Below are 27,225 nucleotides of genomic sequence, written 5' to 3' on the forward strand. Positions count from 1 at the left end.
ATTGTACTTAAGAGGTTGCAGAGAACATTCTCACAATGTTGTACAATGTTCCACAATTTCCAAAAAAGTCAGTTTATATGGACATTCATCCAGATGTACGATCTTAATTTGATCACTATTTTGTTGCTGAGAACTTTCCTGCACAGTAGGAAATGCAAACTTGTTGTGTATTCGAGGTTTAAAAAGGCAAACTGACTCAAATTAAGATCCTACATCTGTCACATATTTATTTTAGGTGTAACATAATTTTCCATTGATGTTCACACAATATACATTTGACCTTGTCTTGGAGGTCCTCAGAACATTTCAAGAACTTTCTCAGCATGCAAATGTCTAGTTCCTTAAAGCATAAGAGTTCATTAAAGGTTGTCAGAACATTTCAATAGGTTGTGGAAACAGTGTGGGTACATTACAAGAGATTCAGTGCCTTCAGAAAGTATTCACACTCTTTTTTCCACATACACAAAATTCGCTGTAATGTCAAAGTGGAAAGAAAATGTTACTTTTTTTAAATGGAAAATAAATCACAAATTTATTTTGATTAGATAGTTATTCAACCCTATGAGTCCATACATGGCAGAATTACCTTTGGCAGCGATAACAGCTGAGAGTCATTCTTGGTAAATCTCTAAGAGCTTTGCAAACCTGGATAGTACAATATTTTCCCATTATTCTTAAAAAAATATTCAAGCTCTGTCAAGTTGGATGTTGATCAAAACTGTATCTAGGCCACTCAGGAACATTCAATGTCTTGATAAGTACACTACGTGACCAAAGGTATGTGAACACCTGTGGACTCAACTCTTCTGGGAAGGATTTCCACTAGATGTTGCAACATTCCTGCGGGGACTTGCTTCCATTCATCCACAAGAGCATTAGTGAGTTTGAGCACTGATGTTGTGCAATTAGGCCTGGCTCGCAGTCAGCGCTCCAATTAATCATTGTCATACTGAAACAGGAAAGGGACTTCCCCGAACTGTTGCCGCAAAGTTGGAAGCACAGAATCATCGTCTAGAATGTCATTGTATACTTTCGCATTAAGATTTCCCTTTAGTGGAACTAAGGGGCCTAACTCGAACCATGAAAAACAGCCCAGACCATTATTCATCCTCCACCAAACTTTACAGTTGCCACTATGCATTGGGACAGGTAGTGTTCTCCTGGCATCCGCCAAACCCAGATTTGTCTGTCGGACAGAGAACACGTTTCCACTGCTCCAGAGTCCACTGGCGGCGAACTTTACACCACTCCAGCCGACGCTTGGCATTGCGCATGGTGATCTTAGGCTTGTGTGCAACTGCTCGGCCATGGAAACCCCTTTCATGAACTTCCCGGCGAACAGTTCTTGTGCTAACGTTGGTTTCAGAGGCAGTTTGGAACTCGGTAGTGAGTGTTGCAACAGAGGACAGACGATTTTTACGTGCTACGTGCTTCAGCGCTTGATGGTCCCATTCTGGGAGCTTTTGTGACCTACCACTTCGTGGCTGAGCTGATATGGCTCATAGACGTTTCCACTTCACAATAACAGCACTTACAGGTAACCAGGGCAGCTCTAGCAGGGCAGAAATTGTACGAACTGACTTGTAGGAAAGGTAGCTTCCTATGACGGTGCCACATTGAAAGTCCCTGAGCTCTTCCGTAAGGTCATTCTACTGCCAATGTTTGTCTATGGAGATTGCATAGCTGTGTACTCGATTTTATACACTTCAGCAACTGGTGTGGCTGAAATAGCCGAATTGTCTAATTTGAAGGAGTGTCCACATGCTTTGGTATATATAGTGTAACTCCAGTGTATATTTGGACCTTCATTCTAAGCTGTGCATAGCTCTATTCTTTTCCTTTTTATTAAAAAAAACTCCCTAGTCCTTGCCGATAACAAGCATACCCAAAAACATGATGCAACCACCATGCTTGAAAATATGAAGAGTGTAGGCACGGTGATGTGTTCAGTGGCGACCCGTCATTCAGGGCTCGTGGGGCAGAGCCCCACCTGTTTTGAGCCCCACATTTTTAGCAAAAAAAAATAATTAATTAAAAATACATATATAAATAAATGTTTTTGGGCTTGCCTGTTTTGCATGTTATTTTGGCATTAATACGTGTCACATATCAGTTTGCAAACAATAAAAATAAATATATATATCATTGAGTTAATAAAGCCGCATACAAACATGGTCCCTTTTTTGTTTTCTTGAGTAAAGCTGCTCTAAAATGCAGGTGTTTCAGCCTAGCTCAGTGCTTTCTGTGGTGGTGGGTCGAGCCAGCAGAAAATAGGAGCATGGCGCCGTGATTGGCTCAGTGTTCTGTCAGTCATGGGGACACTGCGTCATTGCCAAGTTTAAGTCCTTAGTAAGGGTAGACATCCAAAATGTCAGCCCTTTGGGTCCTGCCATAGAGTTATAATACAAGTGCCCTTCCAAGAAGGCTCAAGGTCATTGGCCACAGATAAAATGACGTCAAATCACGTAATATGTACAGTAGCTTTGATTGGACTGATCATGTCAACATCTTACTTTCAAAGTCTTAGCTAGCAGTCATCATCATGAATCAAGTCGACAATCTACTAGCAAATCCTTTTTAATCCTTGTCATATGAAGAGAAATAATGAAGAGAAATTATAGATAAAAATGTATCGGTGCTCATCGGCCATGAATATTACACAACAAGTTGGAAATCGCAAATTCAACAATGAGTGGTTTGTAAGGAATCCGTGGCTAACTGCAAGCATTGCAAAGCAACCATTAACATTAGCCTGCTATTCAATGAAGTGATAAATCCAGAGAATGCCAGACTTGATGACATGCTAAAATCGCCAGTGGATGTGTTGTGTTGGATTTGCCGCAAACATAATGCTTTGTATTGCAGTATTACTTTAGTGCCTTGTTTCAAACACAATGCATGATTTGGAATATTTGTATTCTGTACATTTAGGTTAGTATTGTGGAGTAACTACAATGTTGTTCATCCATCCTCAGTTTTCTCCTATTACAGCCATTTAACTCTGTAACTGTTTCAAATCACCATTGGCCTCATGGTGAAATCCCTGAGCAGCTTCCTTACTCTGTCAACTGAGTTAGGAAGGACGCCTGCATCTTTGTAGTGACTGGGTGTACTGATACACCAGATCACTATGAGGCATGGGAATTGATTATATTAATTGTAGCTTTTGTTCTGATACCTGCCAGGGGGAAAATTAATAGTTTTCTTTCAGATAGCCTGTAATGTCTCTTCCACATAACCTGAAATAATATCTGTTAACCCAAATATTTCACTATTTCATTTCTGTTGTCATCAACCTACGAATTAAGCATATGGCCATTAACTGACAAAGGACACCAAGGAAGGTATTTTTTTCTCCTTGGCATTATCTAGAAAAACCTGGAAGAAACTAAGTTGAGTCTTCAGTTCCACATTACGCCAATAGAGATAATTCATCACATAAATGACAGCAATTTAACAGATTAATTTGGTGAAATTGTACTACCATGGCAATCACAGTAGCGTTGATACATAGCAAGCTATATACCTCAGTGGTTGATAGTTGATTACTTTGCTTCACCACAAATTAATATCTAACTTATTTGCATTTACTTTCCACTCCAGGATTGGTCCAGCGGAGAGGCTACTGTTGACTCTCAGAGATGGTGGGTTGTGGTCACAAGCTCTTGACTGCAGAAGGAATGTTGGGGCTAGATGTGTTCACGTAGCTAGCGTATCATGTGATGCACGGAATGGCAGCTAGCTAGCTAGCTCAATACATGTGTTTATCAAAATAACATATTTGAACAATGTCAAATCAAATTAACTGTAGTGGAGATGTGGGTGAGAGGAGAGAGATCCGCACGCGCGCAGTGGAGCAGCCACAAGCTCAGCCATCTACACAGTGTTCACAAGTAGCTACCTAACAGGCTAGCGGCTAAATCGCTATGCTAACTCATAAAGATTGAATTCTACAACACCAGAGCATGCATGGACCAACTGGCAAGTGTCTTCATTGACATTTTCAACCTCTCTCTGACCGAGTCTGAAAAACCTACATGTTTCAAGCAGACCACCATAGTCCCTGTGCCCAAGAAAGAGAAGGTAACCTGCCTAAATGACTACCGACCCGTAGCACTCACGTCGGTAGCCATGAAGTGCTTTGAAAGGCTGGTCCTGGCTCACATCAACAGCATCATCCCGGATACCATAGACCCACTTCAATTCACATACCACCCCAACAGATCCACAGGTGACGCAACCTCAATCACACTCCACACTGCCCTTTTACACCTGGACAGAAGGTACACCTATGTGAGAATGCTGTTCATTGACTACAGCTCAACGTTCAACACCATAGTGCCCACAAAATTCTTGCATTTTTTTTACATTTAGCTGGACATTCAATTACTTCACCAATCAGTGCGGATAGAGCAGCTTGCCAAGGAGCGAGCAAGCTATAGTTGGTTACATGCATTTGACAGACAAATGTAGGGCGCGAGATGAGACTGAAATTTTGCGGGTGGGGAGAGAGTGAGAGAGGTTGGAGGAGGAGGCTTGAAGCGCAGGACATTTGAATTAGGCCAACAGAATGAAACAGTACCCACGGAGGAGCAGGCAGGTAGCCTACACCGCACACACACTGGCAAAGATTTTCAGCTGCTGGGAACCTTTAAAGAACAGACAAAATGTGTTCTGGGAATATTCTTGCAACATCAGTTGAATGTTTTATACAATGTATAATGTATATATGTATAATCATCTGCATGACTGGACAGTTTTTGTGTTATGAGAACATTTGCCGCAACCTAACGAATGTTCTGGGAACGTTCACAGAACCAATTTTGATTTGTTGGGGAGACACTCACTATTAGATCAAGTAGTCAATAGGCTTATGGTGATAGCATCTCGTTTATGGGTCATTGTGGACATTTGCTCTGAGGATGATAAATAATAGACAGAGACAGAGAGAGAGAGAGAGAGAGAGTGAACCTGATGTAGTCCATTAACAGGCCGTGGGGGTAATCAGGCCTTATTAGGTCTCCACTGACTGCCCTCATGAAATAAATAAGAGCCAGAATGGTGGACAGTGTGCTGCAGATTACAGCAGAACAGAGTAGGAAGAGAGTGACTGCTGAACAGAGAAGCCCCACAGCTCCACCATTAACACCACTCCCATAGCCATTTACCTCCTACTTGCTATAAAAACGGCAAGTCTAGAGAGTTATCTAAACCTCAATACAGGCAGATATGACACTAAACCACAGTTACAACACTACCACATGAATGTTCTATGGAAGCTCAGACAAGAAGCAAAGGATCTCTTCTGAAAAGAAGGTTCAGGATTTCTGTTACCTCCAAATGAGACTTATTGTTGTTTGTCAACAATGCTCCGGTCCTTGGAAAAGACTGAGATGGAGTAGATATGCATTAGATAAAGAATCTGACATCGTCAAGGACTCTGCTTTCCTCCCCCTCATTGGCTAAGCACTCTGCACAGTAAACTTCTTAACCTATTCTCTACCATCTACAATACTGTACATCAGCCCAGTGTCACGACTTCCGCCGAAGTCGGTCCCTCTCCTAGTTCGGGCAGCGTTCGGTGGTCGACGTCACCGGCCTTCTAGCCATCGCCGATCCACCTTTCATTTTCCATTGGTTTTGCCTTGTCTTCCCTCACACCTGGTTTCAATTCCATCAACTACATGTTGTGTATTTAACCCTCTGTTCCCCCCATGTCCTTGTCCGGAACTGTTTATTGTAAATGCTTGTACTTATTGTCTGGTGTGCGTCGGGTTATGTACCCATTTATTGATTGTTCTGTTTTCCGGTGACACCCAGAAGTGATGAGAGGATATGGTTTGGTTTGAGTCTCTTCTCTGTGGTTCAGCTACAATGAGCCACACCAGGGTTCAAATACTATTTGAAATCTTTCAAATACTTTGAGCGTTCGCTCTAGCCTCCCTGGAGTGCAAGATTTGGGACTATTCAATTGATCGATTAAACCAGCCAAGCTCAGCCAAGCACAGATAAAGTATTAAAACTGATTTCAAATAGTATTTGAACCCAGGTGTGCAGTGAGCTGACTAGTGATATCAGCTGAGAGGGGTTCTAACAGAGCCCTGAGATGAGGAGAAGAACCAGTATTATGACTGAACATCATCCAGCTCAGATCTGGGTGATTGTATTAATGAACTGGGCTATTTGATCCATTCATCCAAATGGATCAAGACTAATAATGCAATAATTTGTTCACTTGGATTCATCTGAATTATTAAGCACAGTGACAAAAGATAAATAAGGTATTAAAATGAAATAAAACAGATAAAGATTACATTTTTTCTGCTAACAAACCCTTGCAGTGATTGTGAACATGGTCCTTTACAGTGAATAACAGGCTTGATTATATTATGATTACTAATAACAGATAGTTTGATTATATCATATAATGAAAGAGAACAGGCAGAGAGATGAGTGGGTCAGAGTTATGGTGATGTGCTGTGAAGTGCAGTCACTGAGGGTTAACCAATCCTGAGGCAGAACTGAAGATCCATCTATTGTCACGAGTGTGTGTGTGTGTGTGTGTGTGTGTGTGTGTGTGTGTGTGTGTGTGTGTGTGTGTGTGTGTGTGTGTGTGTGTGTGTGTGTGTGTGTGTGTGTGTGTGTGTGTGTGTGTGTGTGTGTGTGTGTGTATGTGTGAGAGAGAAAGAAAGAAACAGAAAAATGTGAAAAGGGAGGGAGGTTGACCCAATTCAAATGACCCCAGAAAATAAACTTTCAATTAAAAAAATTACAGAAACGGTATAGCTGAATCTCCTCAATCAATCCATAAGAACGGAAGACCCCCCCCCCCCCCCTGTTTTTTGCACTGGCACTACACAGTTTATTCAGCAGAGGTAACTCTGGGTCTTCCTTTCCTGTGGAGGTCCTCACGAGAGCCAGTTTCATCATAGCGCTTGATGGTTTTTGCAACTGCACTTGAAGAAACTTTCAAAGTTCTTGAAATGTTCTGGATTGACTGACATTCATGTTTTAAAGTAATGATGGACTGTCGTTCCGCTTAGCTTATTTGAGCTGTTCTTGCCATAATATGGACTTGGTCTTTACCAAATAGGGATATCTTCTGTATACCACCCCTAGCTTGTCACAACACAACTGATTGGCTCAATTAAGAAGGAAAGAAATTCCCACAAATGAACTTTTAACAAGGCACACCTGTTAATTGACTACCTCATGAAGCTGGTTGAGAGAATGCCAAGAGTGTGCAAAGCTGTCATCAAGGCAAAGGGTGGCAACTTTGAATAAAATAAAAATATATTTTGATTTGCTTAGCACGTTTTTGGTTACTACATGATTCCATATGTGTTATTTCATAGTTTTGATGTCTTCACTATTATTTTACAATGTAGAAAATAGTAAAAAACCCTTGAATGAGTAGGTGTGTGTCACGTTCCTGACCTATTTCTGTTAGTTTGTTGTATGTGTTAGTTGGTCAGGACGTGAGTTTGGGTGGGCATCTGCCATAGCCGCCAACCAGACAGGATCTGCCAGAGCCACCAACCAGACAGGATCTGCCAGAGCCGCCAACCAGACAGGATCTGCCAGAGCCGCCAACCAGACAGGATCTGCCAGAGCCGTCAGTGAGCCATGAGCGTCCAGAGCCGTCAGCCAGCCATGAGCGTCCAGAGCCGTCAGCCAGCCATGAGCGTCCAGAGCCGTCAGCCAGCCATGAGCGTCCAGAGCCGTCAGCCAGCCATGAGCGTCCAGAGCCGTCAGCCAGCCATGAGCGTCCAGAGCCGTCAGCCAGTCATGAGCTGTCCCTTAGCCCAGAGCGGCTATTTATTCAGAACTGCCCCTCCGTCCAGAGCTGTCTCTCTGTCCGGAGCTGCCTTTCAGTCCGGAGTTGCCCCTCTATCCTGAGCTACCTCTCTATCCTGAGTTACCTCGCTATCCTGAGCTATCCCTCTGTTCTGAGCTATCCCTCTGTCCTGAGCTATCCCTCTGTCCCGGTGCTGCCCCTGGTGTCGATGTTACCAAAAGGATTTAGTGGGGGTAAGATGAGGGTGGTCATTCATAGGGGGAAATGTAAGCTGGGATTGACTATGGTGGGGTGGGGACCTCGCCCGGAGCCTGAGCCACCACCGTGGTCAGATGCCCACCCAGACCCTCCCCTAGACTTTGTGCTGGTGCGCCCGGAGTTCGCACCTTATGGGGGGGGTTATGTCACGTTCCTAAACTATTTCAGGTAGTTTGTTGTATGTGTTAGTTGGTCAGGACGTGAGTTTGGGTGGGCATTCTATTTTTTCTGTTTCTATGTTGGTTTATGGGTTGCCTGGTATGGCTCTTAATTAGAGGCAGGTGTTTGGCGTTCCTCTAATTAAGAGTCATATTTAGGTAGGTTGTTTCACAGTGTTCGTTGTGGGTGGTTGTCTCCTGTGTCAGTGTTTGTCGCACCATACGGGACTGTTCGGTTTGTTTTGTTCATCGTCATTTTTATGTGTAGGCTATTTTCCCTGTTCGTGCGTTATTTGTGTTATGTGAGTCCGTCGTCCAGGTCTGTCTACACCGTTTGTTGTGTTGTTAGTTTATTAGTCAAGTTCGTGTTTTTTCCGTATTGTTTAATAAATCATGTCTTCAAACTCCGCTGCATTTTGGTTCAATCCCTGCTCCTCCTCATCGGATGAAGAGGAGGAGGAAAACCGTTACAGAACCACCCACCGATCCAGAACCAAGCGGCGTGAAGTCGAGCAGTGGCCTGCTACACAGGAATCACGGACTTGGGAGGAAGTATTGGAGGGTAAAGGACACTGGGCTCACATTGGGGAATATCGCCGCGCTCGTGAGGAGATGGAGGCAGCGAGAGCCCAAGAGCGGTGGTATGAGGAGGCAGCAAGGAGACGTGGCTGGAAGCCCGAGAGGAGACCCCAAAAATTTCTTGGGGGGGGGCGGCTAAGAGGTAGTGGGCCGAGGGCAGGTAGGAGACCTGCGCCCACTTCCCAGGCTTACCGTGGAGAGCGGGAGTACGGGCAGGCGCCGTGTTACGCAGTAGAGCGCACGGTGTCTCCTGTACGAGTGCATAGCCCAGTGCGGGTTATTCCACCTCCCCGCACTGGTAGGGCTAGATTGGGCATTGAGCCAGGTGTCATGAGGCCGGCTCAACGCGTCTGGTCTCTAGTGCGTCTCCTCGGGCCGGCTTACATGGCACCAGCCTTACGCATGGTGTCCCCGGTTCGCCTACATAGCCCGGTGCGGGTTATTCCACCTCCCCGCACTGGTCGGGCGACGGGGAGCATTCAACCAGGTAAGGTTGGGCAGGCTCGGTGCTCAAGGGAGCCAGTACGCCTGCACGGTCCGGTATTTCCGGCACTACCTCCCCGCCCCAGCCCAGTACCACCAGTGCCTACACTACGCACCAGGCTTCCAGTGCGTTTTCAGAGCTCTGTTCCTCCTCCACGCACTCTCCCTATGGTGCGTGTCTCCAGCCTAGTGCCTCCAGTTCCGGCACCGCGCAATAAGCCACATGTGCGCCTCCTAAGTCCTGTGCACACTGTTGTTTCTCCCCGCACTCGTCCTGAGGTGCGTGCCCTCAGTCCGGTACCACGCACCAGGCATATAGTGCGCTTCGAGAGGTCAGTGTGCCCTGTCCCTGCTCCCCGCACTAGGCTTGAAGTGCGTGTCCCCAGTCAGGTGCCTCCAGTTCCGGCACCACGCACCAAGCCTACAGTGCGTCTCAGCCGGCCAGAGTCTGCCGTCTGCCCAACGGCGCATGAACTGCCTGTCTGCCATGAGCCTACAGAGCCTTCCGCCAGACAGGAGCAGCCAGAGCCTTCCGCCAGACAGGAGCAGTCTGAGCCATCCGTCTCCGCAGCGCCATCTGAGCCATCCGTCTCCCCAGCGCCGTCTGAGCCATCCGTCTCCCCAGCGCCGTCTGAGCCATCCGTCTGTCCCGAGCCATTAGAGTCGATAGTCAGTCAGGAGCCGCTAGAGCCAGTCGTCAGTCAGGATCTGCCAGAGCCGCCAACCAGACAGGATCTGCCAGAGCCACCAACCAGACAGGATCTGCCAGAGCCGCCAACCAGACAGGATCTGCCAGAGCCGCCAACCAGACAGGATCTGCCAGAGCCGTCAGTGAGCCATGAGCGTCCAGAGCCATCAGCCAGCCATGAGCGTCCAGAGCCGTCAGCCAACCATGAGCGTCCAGAGCCGTCAGCCAGCCATGAGCGTCCAGAGCCGTCAGCCAGCCATGAGCGTCCAGAGCCGTCAGCCAGTCATGAGCTGTCCCTTAGCCCAGAGCGGCTATTTATTCAGAACTGCCCCTCCGTCCAGAGCTGTCTCTCTGTCCGGAGCTGCCTTTCAGTCCGGAGTTGCCCCTCTATCCTGAGCTACCTCTCTATCCTGAGTTACCTCGCTATCCTGAGCTATCCCTCTGTTCTGAGCTATCCCTCTGTCCTGAGCTATCCCTCTGTCCCGGTGCTGCCCCTGGTGTCGATGTTACCAAAAGGATTTAGTGGGGGTAAGATGAGGGTGGTCATTCATAGGGGGAAATGTAAGCTGGGATTGACTATGGTGGGGTGGGGACCTCGCCCGGAGCCTGAGCCACCACCGTGGTCAGATGCCCACCCAGACATTCCCCTAGACTTTGTGCTGGTGCGCCCGGAGTTCGCACCTTATGGGGGGGGTTATGTCACGTTCCTGACCTATTTCTGTTAGTTTGTTGTATGTGTTAGTTGGTCAGGACGTGAGTTTGGGTGGGCATTCTATGTTTTCTGTTTCTATGTTGGTTTATGAGTTGCCTGGTATGGCTCTTAATTAGAGGCAGGTGTTTGGCGTTCCTCTAATTAAGAGTCATATTTAGGTAGGTTGTTTCACAGTGTTCGTTGTGGGTGGTTGTCTCCTGTGTCAGTGTTTGTCGCACCATACGGGACTGTTCGGTTTGTTTTGTTCATCGTCATTTTTATGTGTAGGCTATTTTCCCTGTTCGTGCGTTATTCGTGTTATGTGAGTCCGTCGTCCAGGTCTGTCTACACCGTTTGTTGTGTTGTTAGTTTATTAGTCAAGTTCGTGTTTTTTCCGTATTGTTTAATAAATCATGTCTTCAAACTCCGCTGCATTTTGGTTCAATCCCTGCTCCTCCTCATCGGATGAAGAGGAGGAGGAAAACCGTTACAGTGTGTCCAAACCTTTGACTGGTACTGTATATTGGCCCAAACAATTATTAAGAATCGAACATGTTGTTTTTAAACAATTTAATTATGAAATGTATTTCAAAATTTATATGCTGATGTAAATTTCAAGATTTTTTCAAATGTTCTCAAAATCCCAATTTTGTTTGACACTGAAAGTATGATAGATAATAACAATGTTACAATTTCAATGTGGCCTGTCCTCTTTGACACCAAATTGCATGCAATTACACCAAACATAATTTGTTCAGTGGCGCATTTTGATATTGTACTAAATATAGTATAAGGACGTAAATGGGTTTTAAATCTCTATCCAATACAGTCAGAAGAGCAGAAGAGGACTGGCCACCCCTCGGAGCCTGGTTCCTCTCTAGGTTTTTTTCCTAGGTTGCTTCCTTCTAGGGAGTTTTTCCTAGCCACTGTACTTCTGCATCTGCATTGCTTGCTCTTTGGGGTTTTAGGCTTGGTTTCTGTAAAGCACTTTGTGACATTTGATTGATTCATTGATTGATATATTTATGCACCGGCACAGCCAGGTTATGTTGTGGAGAAGACAGAGTGGAGTGAGTGTGCAGGCAGGCAAGCAGCAGATAGAGCAGCTTCACTTCATCGCTCTTCCTGGTTAAAGAGGGTCTCAGAGGCAAGCACTTCCTCCCAGACACCCTCAAGTCTCCATGGACACAGTTGTCATGGTAGCAGGACACTTTATGTAAAATGAGAAGAAGCAACAGATGAATAAACACACAGTACACACACTTACATAAACACAGACGCGCATACACACAAACACACCGCACACACCACACAGACACAGACACACACACAGAAGCTCAAAACCAACACATGTATATTGAGGAATAAGCTCTGTGTCTGTGTGGTGTGTGCGGTGTGTTTGTGTGTGTTTATGTATGTCTGTGTACTGTGTGTTTATTAATCTGTAGCTACTTCTCATTTTACAGTATGATCCTATGACATTGAGCCCTTCATCACAGAGATAAAATACTACAAGCAAGGGCAGATATCAACCAATACAAGCGCCCGTTACAAAACTCCATTCTGATCCTTAACCACAGTAACTAAACCACTGCATTTACTTAAATCACATTGCCGTAAATACGGACTTTAATGTTAATGTTATTAGTGTTAATGTATATTTGGAAGACTGATATTAAGTTTGATTTTGACCCAACTGATATGGACCATGATTTAATTGTTAATTTTATTATTTTTCTCTGAAAATAATTTATTCATAACCCTCTTTAAATTGTTTAACATAGAGCTGAAATGATTGAAATGATCAGTAAATGTAAAAACAAAGAAGTACGTACCAAACTTTTTGACAAATGTAAATTGTCTTTTGACATGTAATTCCCTCGTCTAAATAACGTTTATGTACTATTTTCAATTGTTGACGTTACGGGGAAAATACAGGTTAAATAACACCTCTGAGAAATGTGCCAGCCAGGTCCCAAAGAATGCCTACTGACTTGCTGTTGCAGTTTAACCCTAAACCTCTGTTGCTCGGGCGTGACAACAGGGACAGGCTGGACAACCTGGTCGTGGCATCTGCTTCCTGGCCGGCCTGCGAGGACAGGGTGTCACGCGCTGACCTTAGTATTCTATGTTTTCTGTATTATTTTTGTCAGGTCAGGGTGTGACAAGGGTGGATATGATTGTTTTGTATTGTCTAGGGTTTTTGTATGTCTAGGTGTGTGTGTGTAGTCTAGGCATATCTAGGTCTATGGTGGCCTAGATTGGTTCCCAATCAGAGGCAGCTGTTTATCGTTGTCTCTGATTGGGGATCCTATTTAGGTTGCCATTTTCCAGTTTGGTTTGTGGGTTATTGTCTATGTGATGTTGCATGTCTGCACTCAGTGTTTATAGTGGTCACGTTCATTTGTTGTTTTGTATTAGTTTGTTCAGTATATTTCTTTATTAAAAGAAGTATGTATTATAATCACGCTGTGCCTTGGTCTCCTCTCTATGACATTCGTGACAGAATAACCCACCAAACAAGGACCAAGCAGCGTGAAAAAAATGAACAGCGCTTAATGGGGAAATGGACCTGGGAGGAGATATTAGATGGAGCAGGACCCTGGACACAGCCGGGGGAGTATCGCCTTTCTGAAGAAGAGATAGAGGCAGCGAAAGCAGAAAGGCGATACTACGAGGAGAAGTGCCGGAGAATAGAGGAACGGCGACGAGATGAGGAAACACGGCTTGCGCGGAAGCCCGAGAGGGAGCCCCAAGATTGGGGGGGGGGGGGGGGGGGGGGGGGGGGGGGCACACGAGGAGATTGGCTGAGTCAGGTAGGAGACCTGAGCCAACTCCTCCTGCTTACCGTGGGGAGCGTGTAACTGGTCAGGCACCGTGTTATGCAGAGATGCGCACGGTGTCTCCAGTTCGCATTCTTAGCCCGGTGCGCTCTATTCCAGCTCCTCGCGTTTGCCGGGCTAGAATGGGCATCCAGTATTATAATCACGCTGCGCCTTGGTCTCCTCTCTACGACGTTCGTGACACAGGGGTTAAGCCCTGCTCTTATTAAAGTCACATTCTGGTGTTTTAGTCCCAGACCCAAGGCCACCTAATGTCACAACATTACATCAGTTTGGCTGGTCACTGGGTGCGTTTGGCGATGGGATCAGTAACACAGGGGATTGGGGAGCTGGTTTAAGACTGAAGGAGAGGAGCACGTGACTGTGACTGACCCTGTGTGGATGGCCTTATGTGGTTAACGACCAGAGAGGAGGAAAAACAAAAGCTATCTTCAGAAAGACAAATTCAACTCCATCTTACATTGAATCAGATGGCTTATTCATCACAAAACCATTTGATGTTGCCAGTTATTTTAATGATTACTTCATTGGCAACGTGGGCAAACTTAGGCAGGAAATTCCAGCAACGAACAGTGAGCCATCGTCACTCGTGTATAAAAAAACTAATAATGAAAAAAAGCACTGCAAGTTAGAATTTTGTAAAGTTAGTGTAGGAGAGCTGGGAAAATTATTGTTATCGATCAATAATGACACACCTCCTGGCATTGACAACTTAGATGGAAATCTACTGAGGATGGCAGCTGACTCCTATCTGGTAGCCACTCCTATCTGTCATATCTTTAATCTGAGCCTAGAGGAAAGTCTTTGTCCTCAGGCCTGGAGGGAACCCAAGAGTGGTAAAGCGGCCTTTACTGGTTCTAACAACAGACCTATCAGCTTGTTGCAAGCTCTTAGCAAACTTGGAAAAAAATGTGTTTGACCAAATACAATGATATTTCTCTGTAAACAAAATAACAGACTTTTGGCATGCTTATAGAGAAGGGCACTCAACATGTACTGCACTGACACAAATGACTGATGATTGGTTGAAAGAAATTCATAATAATAATATTGTGGGAGATGTACTGTTAGATTTCATTGCAGCCTTTGATATTATTGACCATAACATGTTGTTGAGAAAACGTATGTGTTATGGCTTTTCAACGTCTGCCATATCGTGGATTCAGAACTATCTATCTAATGCAACTCAGAGAGTGTTCTTTAATGGAAGCTTCTCTAATGTCAAACATGTAAAGTGTGGTGTACCGCAGGGCAGCTCTCTAGGCCCTCTACTCTTTTCTATTTTTACCAATTACCTGCCACTGGCATTAAACAAAGCATGTGTGTCCATGTATGCTGATGATTCAACCATATATGCATCAGCAACCACAGCTAATGATGTCACGGAAACCCTTAACAAAGAGTTGCAGTCTGTTTTGCAATGGGTCGCCAGTAAAAAACTGGTCCTGAACATCTCTAAAACTAAGAGCATTGCATTTGGTACAAATCATTCCCTAAGTTCTAAACCTCAGCTGTATCTGGTAATGAACAAGGTGAGGAGATTAAATTACTTGCCATTACCTTAGATTGTAAACTGTCATGGTCAAAACATATAGATTCAATGGTTGGGGAGATGGTCTGTCCGTAATGAAGAGATTATCTGCTTTTTTGACACCACACCACAAAGCAAGTCCTGCAGGCTCTAGTTTAAATTATCTTGATTATTGTCATCACATGGTCAAGTGCTACAAAGAAAGACCTAGTTAAGCTGCAGCTGGTCCAGAACAGAGCAGAACATCTTGCTCTACATTGTAATCAGAGGGCAGATATAAACCTCTGCATTCCAGTCTCTCTTGGCTAAGAGTTGAGGAAAGACTGACTACGTTACTTGTTGTTATTATAAGAAACATTCATGTGTTAGATATTCCAAATTGTTTGCGTAGTGAACTTACACACAGCACTGATACACACACTTATCCTACCAGACATGCCACCAGGGGTCTTTTCACAGTCCCCAGATCCAGAACAAATTCAAGGAAACATTTGGTATTATACAGCACCATGATTGAATGGAACTCCCTTCCATGTTATATTGCGCAAGTGAACAGAAAACCTGGTTTCAAAAAACAAATAAAGCAACACCTCACGGCACAATGCCTCTCCCCCATGTGACCTACTTGTTGTGTGTATGTACTGACATGTATGTGGAACTAATAGATACATTTAAAAACATGAACATGTAGTGTGTGTATGTAAATTGTAAAGTATTTTGTCTGTAATGTATTTTTCATTAAATATGGGACCCCAGTAAGACTAGCTGTCTCCATTAGCGTCGGCTAATGTGGATCCTAATAAATCAAATCAACCCTCCCGATCCTCATGTCAAACCCATTCCAACCTAATCACTGCTCCCTCCATCTCTCTATCCCCATAACCCATCATCATGGGTCCAGAAAAGTGACTTTGTGATTGAGTGAGTGAGGAAACAGCTGAGAAAGGAAATGAGAGGATGATTCTCTGACAACAGAGAGAGATTGATGACAGAGGACATTTGATGACAAAATGGTGTAACAAGCATCAGGCTGCAGGCAGACAGGCACGTTCCAGCTGCACAGGCATGGCTGCAGTAATCCGCTCTCACTGGGCTTTAGAAGGCAGGATTAAAACAAACGAGCTCTCTCACAGCTAGCACACTGTTTACGATCCTTCCATTCCATCATCATCATCATCGTCACCATCAGCAGCAGCAGCAGAATTCTCATCCACATCATCATCACTCAACATCTCTGTCTTCATCATCATCCTCATCATCCCTATCATTATCCCCCATCCCCATCTCACAAAGAGATAAAATAACCGAACCAGGGCCACTACATCCTCATCCACCAGAGAGATAAAATTATAAAATGACCGAACCAGGGCCACTACATCCCCATCCACCAGAGATAAAATGACCGAACCAGGGCCACTACATCCCATCCACCAGAGAGATAAAATGACCGAACCAAGGCCACTACATCCCATCCACCAGAGAGATAAAATGACCGAACCAAGGCCACTACATCCCCATCCACCAGAGAGATAAAATGACCGAACCAGGGCCACTACATCCCATCCACCAGAGAGATAAAATGACCGAACCAGGGCCACTACATCCCCATCCACCAGAGAGATAAAATGACCGAACCAGGGCCACTACATCCCATCCACCAGAGAGATAAAATGACCGAACCAGGGCCACTACATCCCATCCACCAGAGAGATAAAATGACCGAACCAGGGCCACTACATCCCCATCCACCAGAGAGATAAAATGACCGAACCAGGGCCACTACATCCCCATCCACCAGAGAGATAAAATGACCGAACCAGGGCCACTACATCCCCATCCACCAGAGAGATAAAATGACCGAACCAGGGCCACTACATCCCCATCCACCAGAGAGATAAAATGACCGAACCAGGGCCACTACATCCCCATCCACCAGAGAGATAAAATGACCGAACCAGGGCCACTACATCCCCATCCACCAGAGAGATAAAATGACCGAACCAGGGCCACTACATCCCCATCCACCAGAGATAAAATGACCGAACCAGGGCCACTACATCCCCATCCACCAGAACATGACTATTGTCAGAGGAACTAAAGCCATGAGGGCAGCTTGACCACATGGTCATGTGATGGATCTGACAAGTATTTTTTTTTACTCTTAGGCAACAATAGGATAGAATACACACACACACACACACGTATGTGACAATAAAACATCTAAAACACAAACCACTTTAGGGCCTAGACATACAGTGACTGCTACAGATCCTCTGTTGACATTTCACAAAACAAAAGAAGTGACATGAGACTAACACGCGTGAAGCCAACTGCTGTTGACATTTCACAAGACCTAAAAGCACCAGTGACGAAAAATTGTTGACACCTCACCCAGACCCAAGACCCACTCTGCGGGACAAAATTCTGTTGACAATCCACACACACACACACACACACACACACACACACACACACACACACACACACACACACACACACACACACACACTGCATGCGTGATCACAGTGTGAGGGTAATACTGTGGAAAACAGGAGGGAAGTGCTGGTCCTCCTCCTCCTCTCGATTTCATCCAGATACACACAAGGATATGTGTTGACCTTGTAATTATTTAGAGCGTCAAAAGCCACACTGGAAAAAGGAGAACATTCTCACACCATTAAGTTGAAATGAATGATAATGTAAACAAGTTCTGCATGCAAACATTTGTTTCTGTTCTCCACAGACCCGGGGAAGAGAGAGGCTGTCTTTGTATTGTGTTGCACAGTGTGTTGTTTTCATTTTGTTGTTGCCATTCATGTCTCTGACTGCTGACTGCTGGCTCTGAGCCCTGACCAGTCGGCTGTAAGATGCCTGCCCACATACTCTGCTGTGGTAACATTTAGGTTATCTAGTGAGGGGACTGAGAACAGTGTTTTCCTCTGGCGTGAGGGTAAATTTATAGCATTCCCTAAACTATTAATATAGTGTCAAAGTGTGTGTACGTGCACGTGTGCTTAAGATTTAGGATTTGTGTACGTGTTTGTGTCCGCATGGTGCACGTGTACTACGTGTGTGTCTACATGGTGCACGTGTACTACATGTGTGTGTGTCCGCATGGTGCACGTGTACTACGTGTGTGTCTACATGGTGCACGTGTACTACATGTGTGTGTGTCTGCATGGTGCACGTGTACTACGTGTGTGTGTGTGTCTAATTTTAAAGCCCAGCATCCAGGCTCAGTGTGTTGGTCTCGAAGCGGCCGGCTCCCCCCAGGACAGCAGAGCACTTCCTGTTTGTAATGAGGCGCAAGCTGAAATGAGGCTGTAATAATGCTGCCTGGGGTGCAACGCCTCGCCCAGCCTCATACCCTGTCACGCACCACACAGCTCTGGGAGCATGATACGATCAATGGATATCTGCTCTCAGCACTGCCACCCTCCCAAGCCACAGTTTAAACTGTACTGTGCTATTATAGTGAACAACAATGAACATCAAGCTTCCTAATATTGAGTTGCACCCCTTTTTGCCCTCAGAAGAGCCTCACTTTGTTAGGACATGGACTCTACAAGGTGTTGAAATCGTTACAGAGGGATGCTGGCTCTGTTGACTCCAATACTTCCCTCAGTTGTGTCAAGTGGTGGACCATTCTTGATACAGACGGGAAACTGTTGAGTGTGAAAAAACCCAGCAGCATTGCAGTTCTTGACACACTCAAACTGGTGCGCCTAGCACCTACTACCATACCCTGTTCAAAGGCACTTCAATCTTTTGTCTTGCCCATTCACCCTCTGAACGGCACACATACACAATCCTTGTCGCAATTATCTCACGGCTTAAACATCCTTCTCTAACCTTTCTCCTCCCCTTCAGCTACAGTGATTGAAGTGAATGTAACAGGGGACATCAATAAGGGATCATAGCTTTCACCTGGATTCACCTGGTCAGTCTGTCCTGGAAAGAGCAGGTGTTCCTAATGTTTTGTACACTCCGTGTACGTGGTCTCAAATGGGGATAAGACCTTTCATACTAACACCTGTGTTCTTAGAGTAGCATTATAACCATGCACTCAACTATACTGTACTTCTTTTGTAACTGTTGCACTAATGAGAGGAGAGCTGACAAGTAAGCATTTCATTGTACTGAGTATACTATTCTGTAACCTGTGAGTTTGACAAATAAACTTTGATTTGATTTGAGTAACACAACCCAAACAGTGGAAAGTGGGAACCCCACCAAAATAATAGAACTCACCATCCTGGGGAAGTAGTGTTCGTACACAAGCTGGCCACTCTCTCAGCCAACATTTCCATTTTTCAAATTAGATAGATTTTACAACCCAGTACTAAAGTTTTTAGTAGGTAGTCAACCTATCAGACTTCAAGAGAAAGAAATAAACAGTGAGACTGGGAGACAGAGAGTCTTACAGTGGAATAAAGAAATCCTCTTAACACATTCACAAAAAGTCTGCCTCTATCTTTCTATCTCGCTCTCGCTGTCACACACACGCACACACACACGCGCACACACACACGCACACACGCACACACACACGCACACACACACACACACACGCACACACACACACACGCACACACACACACGCACACACACACGCACACACACACGCACACACACACGCACACACACACGCACACACACACGCACATGGCCAGTATGCTGTTTAGCCTGAGTCTCATTTACTCTCCTTTGTGGCAAAACCTTTAATCCCTGACAGAGAGTAAGACGCAACCTGACATTTTCTTCAGGAAAAAGACACACACACACACACACACACACACACACACAATACATTTTGTCTGCACAGAATGCTGTTTGTTGAATATGTCATGAATAACACACACATATTATACGGAAACACACACACACACACACACACACACACATACATATATACACACACACATATACACAATTGGTTCTAAAAGCAAGACAGGACAACCTTTTAAAACACTAACATGGCTTTACGCCTTTTTCTCCACGACAATGTCTGTTAGGCTCAGAATGGAATGCAGCCCAAAACCCCCTACTTTTTATTTATTTACCTCGGCAAGTCAGATAAGAACAAATTCTTATTTACAATGACGGCCTACCCCGGACAACACTGAGCCAATTGTGCGCCACCCTATGGGACTCCCAATCACGGCCGGATGTGATACAGCCTGGATTCGAACCAGGGATTGTAGTGAAGCCTCTTGCACTGAGATGCAGTGCCTTAGACTGCTGGGCCACTCTCCCTTTCAACTCATTGAGTAACAATAACATTAAAAAAAGCTTTATCTCAGATCCCAACTAACATATGGTATAAATATTTGGTGATTGGACGGATTCAGCCATCCTATCCCATCTAAACTGAGACCTTGACAACACATAATCAAATAAACCACCCATAAACAATTGTTCTCTACATAAAAGTATCTCTGGGGAATAAAATCCCCAAACAAAGTAACACAAAGGACAGTAAACATCAGTCCCTGGTGTTTTATTTGGATTGTCTTTCCAGTGTTATTGAACTGTTGAATTAAATGTTTATTTAAAAATGAATGAATTACATTTTATTTTTGTGTCAAATCGCCAGTTGGCAAAACATCCCTTACGGGATTAATTGACAAATAACCAAACATTACATTAATCACTGATAACTGAATAATTCAATAATAATTCTTCTTCCGGTGTTCTCTGCAGTGCGCATCGCATAAAAAGTTTTTAAATTGATAAAAATCAATACATAATAATAAATATGGTTAGCCAAACAATAATTATATCCCTAGAGCAGTAAAAAATATACGTACATATACACATACATACAGTACATACATATACACATACATATACTGTTTGTTTATGCTGTAACTGTTGGCTCCTGGCACGCTCATTGGATTATGAATTATATGAATTGGCCAAGCAGTATGCTAGTGGTCAAAGGAGATGTCATAAGTATAAGTACCCACCAAATCATAGCCAAGCTCAATATGATCCTAATCATCATTCAGCCACAGCCAGAGCCACAGCAGGGGTCAGACCCAAACAGAGACAGTCACATTATCCACTGTTAAACCCTCCTTCATTTCACAGATCCACCTCCCCCGCGCGGCCTACACCGTGCCCCGGCCTACACCCTGCCCCCTCTCCCTCTCCTGGCCTACACCCTGCCCCCTCTCCCTCTCCCTCTCCTGGCCTACACCCTGCCCCCTCTCCCTCTGTCTCTCCTGGCCTACACCCTGCCCTGGCCTACACCCTGCTCCCTGCCTCGGCCTACACCTTGCCCCCTCTCCTGGCCTACACCCTGCCACCTCTCCTGGCCTACACCCTGCCCCGGCCTATACCCTGCCCCCTCTCCCTCTCCTGGCCTACACCCTGCTCCCTCTCCCTCTCCTGGCCTACACCCTGCCCCCTCTCCTGGCCTACACCCTGCCCCAGCCTACACCCTGCCCCCTCTGCCTCTTCCGGCCTACACCCTGCCCCCTCTGCCTCTCCCGGCCTACACCCTGCCCACTCTCCCTCTCCCGGCCTACACCCTTCCCCCTCTCCCTCTCCTGGCCTACACCCTGCCCCCTCTCCTGGCCTACACCCTGCCCCAGCCTACACCCTGCCGCCTGCCTCTTCCGGCCTACACCCTGCCCCCTCTGCCTCTCCTGGCCTACACCCTGCCCCTTCTCCCTCTCCCGGCCTACACCCTGCCCACTCTCCCTCTCCCGGCCTACACCCTGCCCTCTCTCTCCCTCTCCTTCTCCTTTTACCTCTCCTTCTCTCCCCCTCCCCATCCTCATCTACTGCCCACTAATCCACAGCACAGCTTAATCCTCCAAACCTGGCCACACACACAATCACACGTGTGAGCACGCATGCACGCACACACACACACACACACACACACACACACACACACACACACAAACTAGGATATTCCTAGCACATATTCCCACAGATAAAGAGCCACACTGGCGTGAGTAGTCATGCTCAATGATACACACTGAGAGGGAGAAGGTCTCAAGCCCCTAAGAGACCATCACACAGCAGGACACTCAATCCTCCTCAAGACACACACTCATTCATGCTCCCGATCGGAACTTTTACTGATCCATTACAGTGTTCCAATGTCGATTACCCCCTAAGAGAGAGTGTATTCAAGGTTTTGACAGATTAGGACCTTTCACAGACACACACACACACACCTGTTAGTTTAGGTTTAATTCATGCTAGCATATTAATCACACACAGACACACCCCTCCCTGTTCAGTAATGTTATTGTGAGAGCAGACAAGGAAAGGCCATATGACGCAGGCTCCTCTGTCTTGATGCAACTGTCTGTCTGTCTGTCTGTCTGTCGTGCAAAGACACTGGAAAGTAGCTAACTCACGCCAACTCACACAACAGGTTCAAAGAAATCTAAAACCACATTTCCCAGAAAGACTTTAGATACCATAAACTATCTGCTTTAACAAAGACAGGAAGTTAACATGTCCCAATCACCTGAATCTCTACGGTTTCACAGTAGAAATCCTCAGATGATGATAATATAATTTTAGAAATATTTGACCTAACTACTGTACTAAGGGAAAACCAATCAGTGACTCAGTTCACTCTAGCTTTCACTTCAATAATAACCCTGATGGCGGAATCAGCGTCTTCCACTGTCGACACAATACTGCCTACTGCTTCTATACAAGTCATACACAAGAAACAAGAGGAGGTGACGCTGTACATTTCTCTCTCAAAATGTGTTCAAAACAGACTTATACCACAAGAAATTTACAACATCATTAAATTATATGATTTCCTTCCTGCTATTGCTTATTCTGACGAGAACTCCATCAAATAAAGGTTGGACATGAGATGCTGCTGACTAGAGACTTGGTGAGCGTTAATACTCTGTTTCCTCCATCTGTTTAGGGATCATGGGGATGTGTCTGGGCATGTGTCTTCCAGTATAAATCATCTAAAGAGGACGGCCATCTTTTCACATTCTAACAGTTAGAGGCCTGACAATCAAATTGATTTGTAGTTTATTTCTAGAGACTGGCACGCCATTGGATATACAGTGCATGCTGGGAGATGGAATAGAACTGAGATAGATGGTCAATCTATCACACAAGTATACAGCTCTGTGTGTCAAAATGGAATTGAACAAGACATTTGACAGGCACCTGTTACATCTAGATAATTATAATCTGTTTTCTGATCACTGTTAAAGACTGTTGATTGACATATAAATGGTCATAGAACTATAATTTTAATTATAATTATAACTGCTCATTGTAAATGATTCTATTTCATCATTTTAAATTACTCGTTGCTGTTATGCTGCACTGCACACACAGTCTGTGTGTATGATTATATCAACACCATAAACAAACTAACAGGGTTTCTCATCTCCAAGCCGTCACTACTGTATGTGGAAGAGACTGGGTGTGACACATAGGACAGATGACCTCCAGAACAGACTAGCATAGCATACCGTTTATGTCAACAAAAGAAGCATGACACATTACCATATGGTGTCAGGAAACCCCTGATGCCATACAGGGTACAGAAGTAGAGAAGAGATTCAGAAACTCTTGGAGGACAATGGAATTAAATGAAAAGCTTCTTTATTATTAAAAGTAGAACCAACGCGTTTCAGCCATAAAACAGTGCAATTCCTGAATGTACCCTGATTCCACAGACGTACTCTGATGAAGGTGTAACATGGTCCATCCATGCCATGGTCAATTCAGTATTCAGTAGAAGAAAAAAAGAATCACAGAAATACAATAGACCATTTTCACTTCCTGAAGCCCAGCTATACTGTAGGATTGAATAGACTACTCACCAGGTCGTGGTTGGTGGAGTTGGAGTCGTCCTCAGGGAAGGGGATGTAAACAGCTAAGGCCACACAGTTGGCAAAAATAGAGAGCAGTATAAAGATATCAAAGGGTCTGAGGCACACGGTCAAGGAACAATGTTCAAAGTACACAGTCAATACGTGAGCATAAATAGATAGAGCACATTGCAGTCATGTAAAGGCAGGGGGGAAATCCAGAAATTATCTTGGATCTTATGAAATTAAAAAAACAATGATCAAAGCAAACATGTTTAAATACAGCAACATCATAATTTTGATATATGGTAGAGAAATGACTCCTTATCATGGGATTGTCTTAATTAATCATCTTTAGAAAACACACTGGATACGTTCTGTGATGGCTGCTTTCAGAACTAAACTCAAATGAACTCTTTAGACTGTTTCCACCTGGGGTCTGGTCTGACAGAGTGTTTCCACCTGGGGTCTGTTCTGATAGAGTGTTTCCACCTGGGGTCTGGTCTGAAATAGTGTTTCCACCTGGGGTCTGGTCTGACAGAGTGTTTCCACCTGGGGTTTGTTCTGATAGACTGTTTTCACCTGGGGTCTGGTCTGATAGAGTGTTTCCACCTGGGGTCTGGTCTGATAGAGTGTTTTCACCTGGGGTCTGGTCTGAAATAGTGTTTCTACTTGGGGTCTGTTCTGACAGAGTGTTTCCACCTGGGGTCTGTTCTGATAGAGTGTTTTCACCTGGGGTCTGTTCTGATAGAGTGTTTCCACCTGGGGTCTGTTCTGACAGAGTGTTTCCACCTGGGGTCTGGTCTGATAGAGTGTTTCCACCTGGGGTCTGGTCTGATAGAGTGTTTTCACCTGGGGTCTGGTCTGAAATAGTGTTTCTACTTGGGGTCTGTTCTGACAGAGTGTTTTCACCTGGGGTCTGTTCTGATAGAGTGTTTCCACCTGGGGTCTGTTCTGATAGAGTGTTTCCACCTGGGGTCTGTTCTGACAGAGTGTTTCCACCTGGGGTCTGGTCTGATCGAGTGTTTTCACCTGGGGTCTGGTCTGAAATAGTGTTTCTACTTGGGGTCTGTTCTGACAGAGTGTTTTCACCTGGGGTCTGGTCTGATAGAGTGTTTCCACCTGGGGTCTGTTCTGATAGAGTGTTTCCACCTGGGGTCTGTTCTGATAGAGTGTTTCCACCTGGGGTCTGTTCTGACAGAGTGTTTCCACCTGGGGTCTGGTCTGATCGAGTGTTTTCACCTGGGGTCTGGTCTGAAATAGTGTTTCTACTTGGGGTCTGTTCTGACAGAGTGTTTTCACCTGGGGTCTGGTCTGATAGAGTGTTTCCACCTGGGGTCTGTTCTGACAGAGTGTTTCCACCTGGGGTCTGGTCTGATAGAGTGTTTCCACCTGGGGTCTGGTCTGATAGAGTGTTTCCACCTGGGGTCTGGACTGATAGAGTGTTTCCACCTGGGGTCTGGTCTGATAGAGTGTTTTCACATGGGGTCTGGTCTGATAGAGTGTTTTCAGCTGGGGTCTGGTCTGATAGAGTGTTTTCACCTGGGGTCTGGTCTGACAGAGTGTTTCCACCTGGGGTCTGTTCTGACAGAGTGTTTCCACCTGGGGTCTGGTCTGATAGAGTGTTTCCACCTGGGGTCTGGTCTGATAGAGTGTTTCCACCTGGGGTCTGGTCTGATAGAGTGTTTCCACCTGGGGTCTGGTCTGATAGAGTGTTTTCACATGGGGTCTGGTCTGATAGAGTGTTTTCAGCTGGGGTCTGGTCTGATAGAGTGTTTCCACCTGGGGTCTGGTCTGATAGAGTGTTTCCACCTGGGGTCTGGTCTGATAGAGTGTTTCCACCTGGGGTCTGGTCTGATAGAGTGTTTCCACCTGGGGTCTGGTCTGATAGAGTGTTTTCACCTGGGGTCTGGTCTGATAGAGTGTTTCCACCTGGGGTCTGGTCTGACAGTGTTTTCACCTGGGGTCTGGTCTGATAGAGTGTTTTCACCTGGGGTCTGGTCTGATAGAGTGTTTTCACCTGGGGTCTGGTCTGATAGAGTGTTTTCACCTGGGGTCTGGTCTGACAGTGTTTTCACCTGGGGTCTGGTCTGATAGAGTGTTTTCAGCTGGGGTCTGGTCTGATAGAGTGTTTTCAGCTGGGAGTGTTTTAAGCTGGGGTCTGGTCTGATAGAGTGTTTTCAGCTGGGGTCTGGTCTGATAGAGTGTTTCCACCTGGGGTCTGGTCTGACAGAGTGTTTCCACCTGGGGTCTGGTCTGATAGAGTGTTTTCAGCTGGGGTCTGGTCTGATAGAGTGTTTTCACCTGGGGTCTGGTCTAATAGAGTGTTTTCAGCTGGGAGTGTTTTAAGCTGGGGTCTGGTCTGATAGAGTGTTTCCACCTGGGGTCTGGTCTGATGGAGTGTTTTCAGATGGGGTCTGGTCTGATAGAGTGTTTTCAGCTGGGAGTGTTTTAAGCTGGGGTCTGGTCTGATAGAGTGTTTTCAGCTGGGGTCTGGTCTGATAGAGTGTTTCCACCTGGGGTCTGGTCTGATAGAGTGTTTTCACCTGGGGTCTGGTCTGATAGAGTGTTTTCACCTGGGGTCTGGTCTGATAGAGTTTTTTCAGATGGGATCTGGTCTGATAGAGTGTTTTCAGCTGAAGAAGAGAAAATACTTACTATGGAGACTGCAACCTAAATGATTTTGTTACTGAATTTGTTTGTTTGTTGCTTGGAAGGGGGCCTGACGCTAACTATCGGGTGATGAAACGTGCCATAATTACTATTATGAACTGCTTTCGCCTGTAAACTAATAGACCGACATCAACAGGTGTTTTCCATGTGTGGACACAGAGTCCCTGTATATCTCCATTGAGAGCCCCAGAAAGGATACTTCCACTCCACGAGGCTGATGCAGGCTCTGCGGATGGGATTGTTGAGGGTGAGGCAGAACAGGGCCCTGGGCGGCCTGCTGTTGGTGGAGCCGCCCTGCTTCTTGCTCTTGGCGTACTGTTGCCTCTTCCTCTGTGACAACGAGCCTACCGGTGCAGGCGTGGCCCCAGGGACAGAGTTGCGGGCGCTCATGCTCTGGGAGACGTCGCCCTGGGAGTTACGAGCAGCATGGATCTCGGCCTGCCAGGAGATAGTGCCAGTCTGAGGGCAGGACTCGGGCTGGGAGGGGTTTTCTGACCAGAGGGCCGGCGTATCACCAGAGGGAGGGGCTCTGGTGCTGCTGGCATATTGTGCCCCTGAGGAGAGAATGACAAGGGGGAGAGTGAGAGAGAGAGGGGTGGGGGAGGGGGTGGGGGGGGGGCGGTGAGCAGAGAAAGGTGTAAGCCAGAGAGTAAGGGGAAGGTGAAGGTGAGAGAATGGTGAGAGAACCAGGGGAAAGAGAGAGG

At 45.7% G+C, this 27,225-nt stretch overlaps 1 protein-coding gene across 1 annotated transcript in view; it reads right to left on the reverse strand.

Annotated features, from left to right (window-relative positions):
* LOC129861127 (voltage-dependent L-type calcium channel subunit alpha-1D-like) overlaps positions 1 to 26,998 on the reverse strand; it is a 138,986-nt gene extending 111,988 nt beyond the window's left edge. Inside the window, exons 1-2 of the mRNA XM_055932277.1 lie at positions 26,721 to 26,998; positions 23,861 to 23,966 (exon numbers count right to left, since the gene is read on the reverse strand). Of these exons, the coding sequence (XP_055788252.1) occupies positions 23,861 to 23,966; positions 26,721 to 26,911 (297 nt within the window). The 5' untranslated portion in view covers positions 26,912 to 26,998. The remainder of the gene's footprint in view (positions 1 to 23,860; positions 23,967 to 26,720) is intronic.
* Between the last annotated feature and the right edge of the window lie 227 nt (positions 26,999 to 27,225).

The sequence above is a fragment of the Salvelinus fontinalis genome, chromosome 8 (genome assembly GCF_029448725.1).
Source record: "Salvelinus fontinalis isolate EN_2023a chromosome 8, ASM2944872v1, whole genome shotgun sequence".
Classification (NCBI taxonomy): Eukaryota; Metazoa; Chordata; class Actinopteri; order Salmoniformes; family Salmonidae; genus Salvelinus; species Salvelinus fontinalis.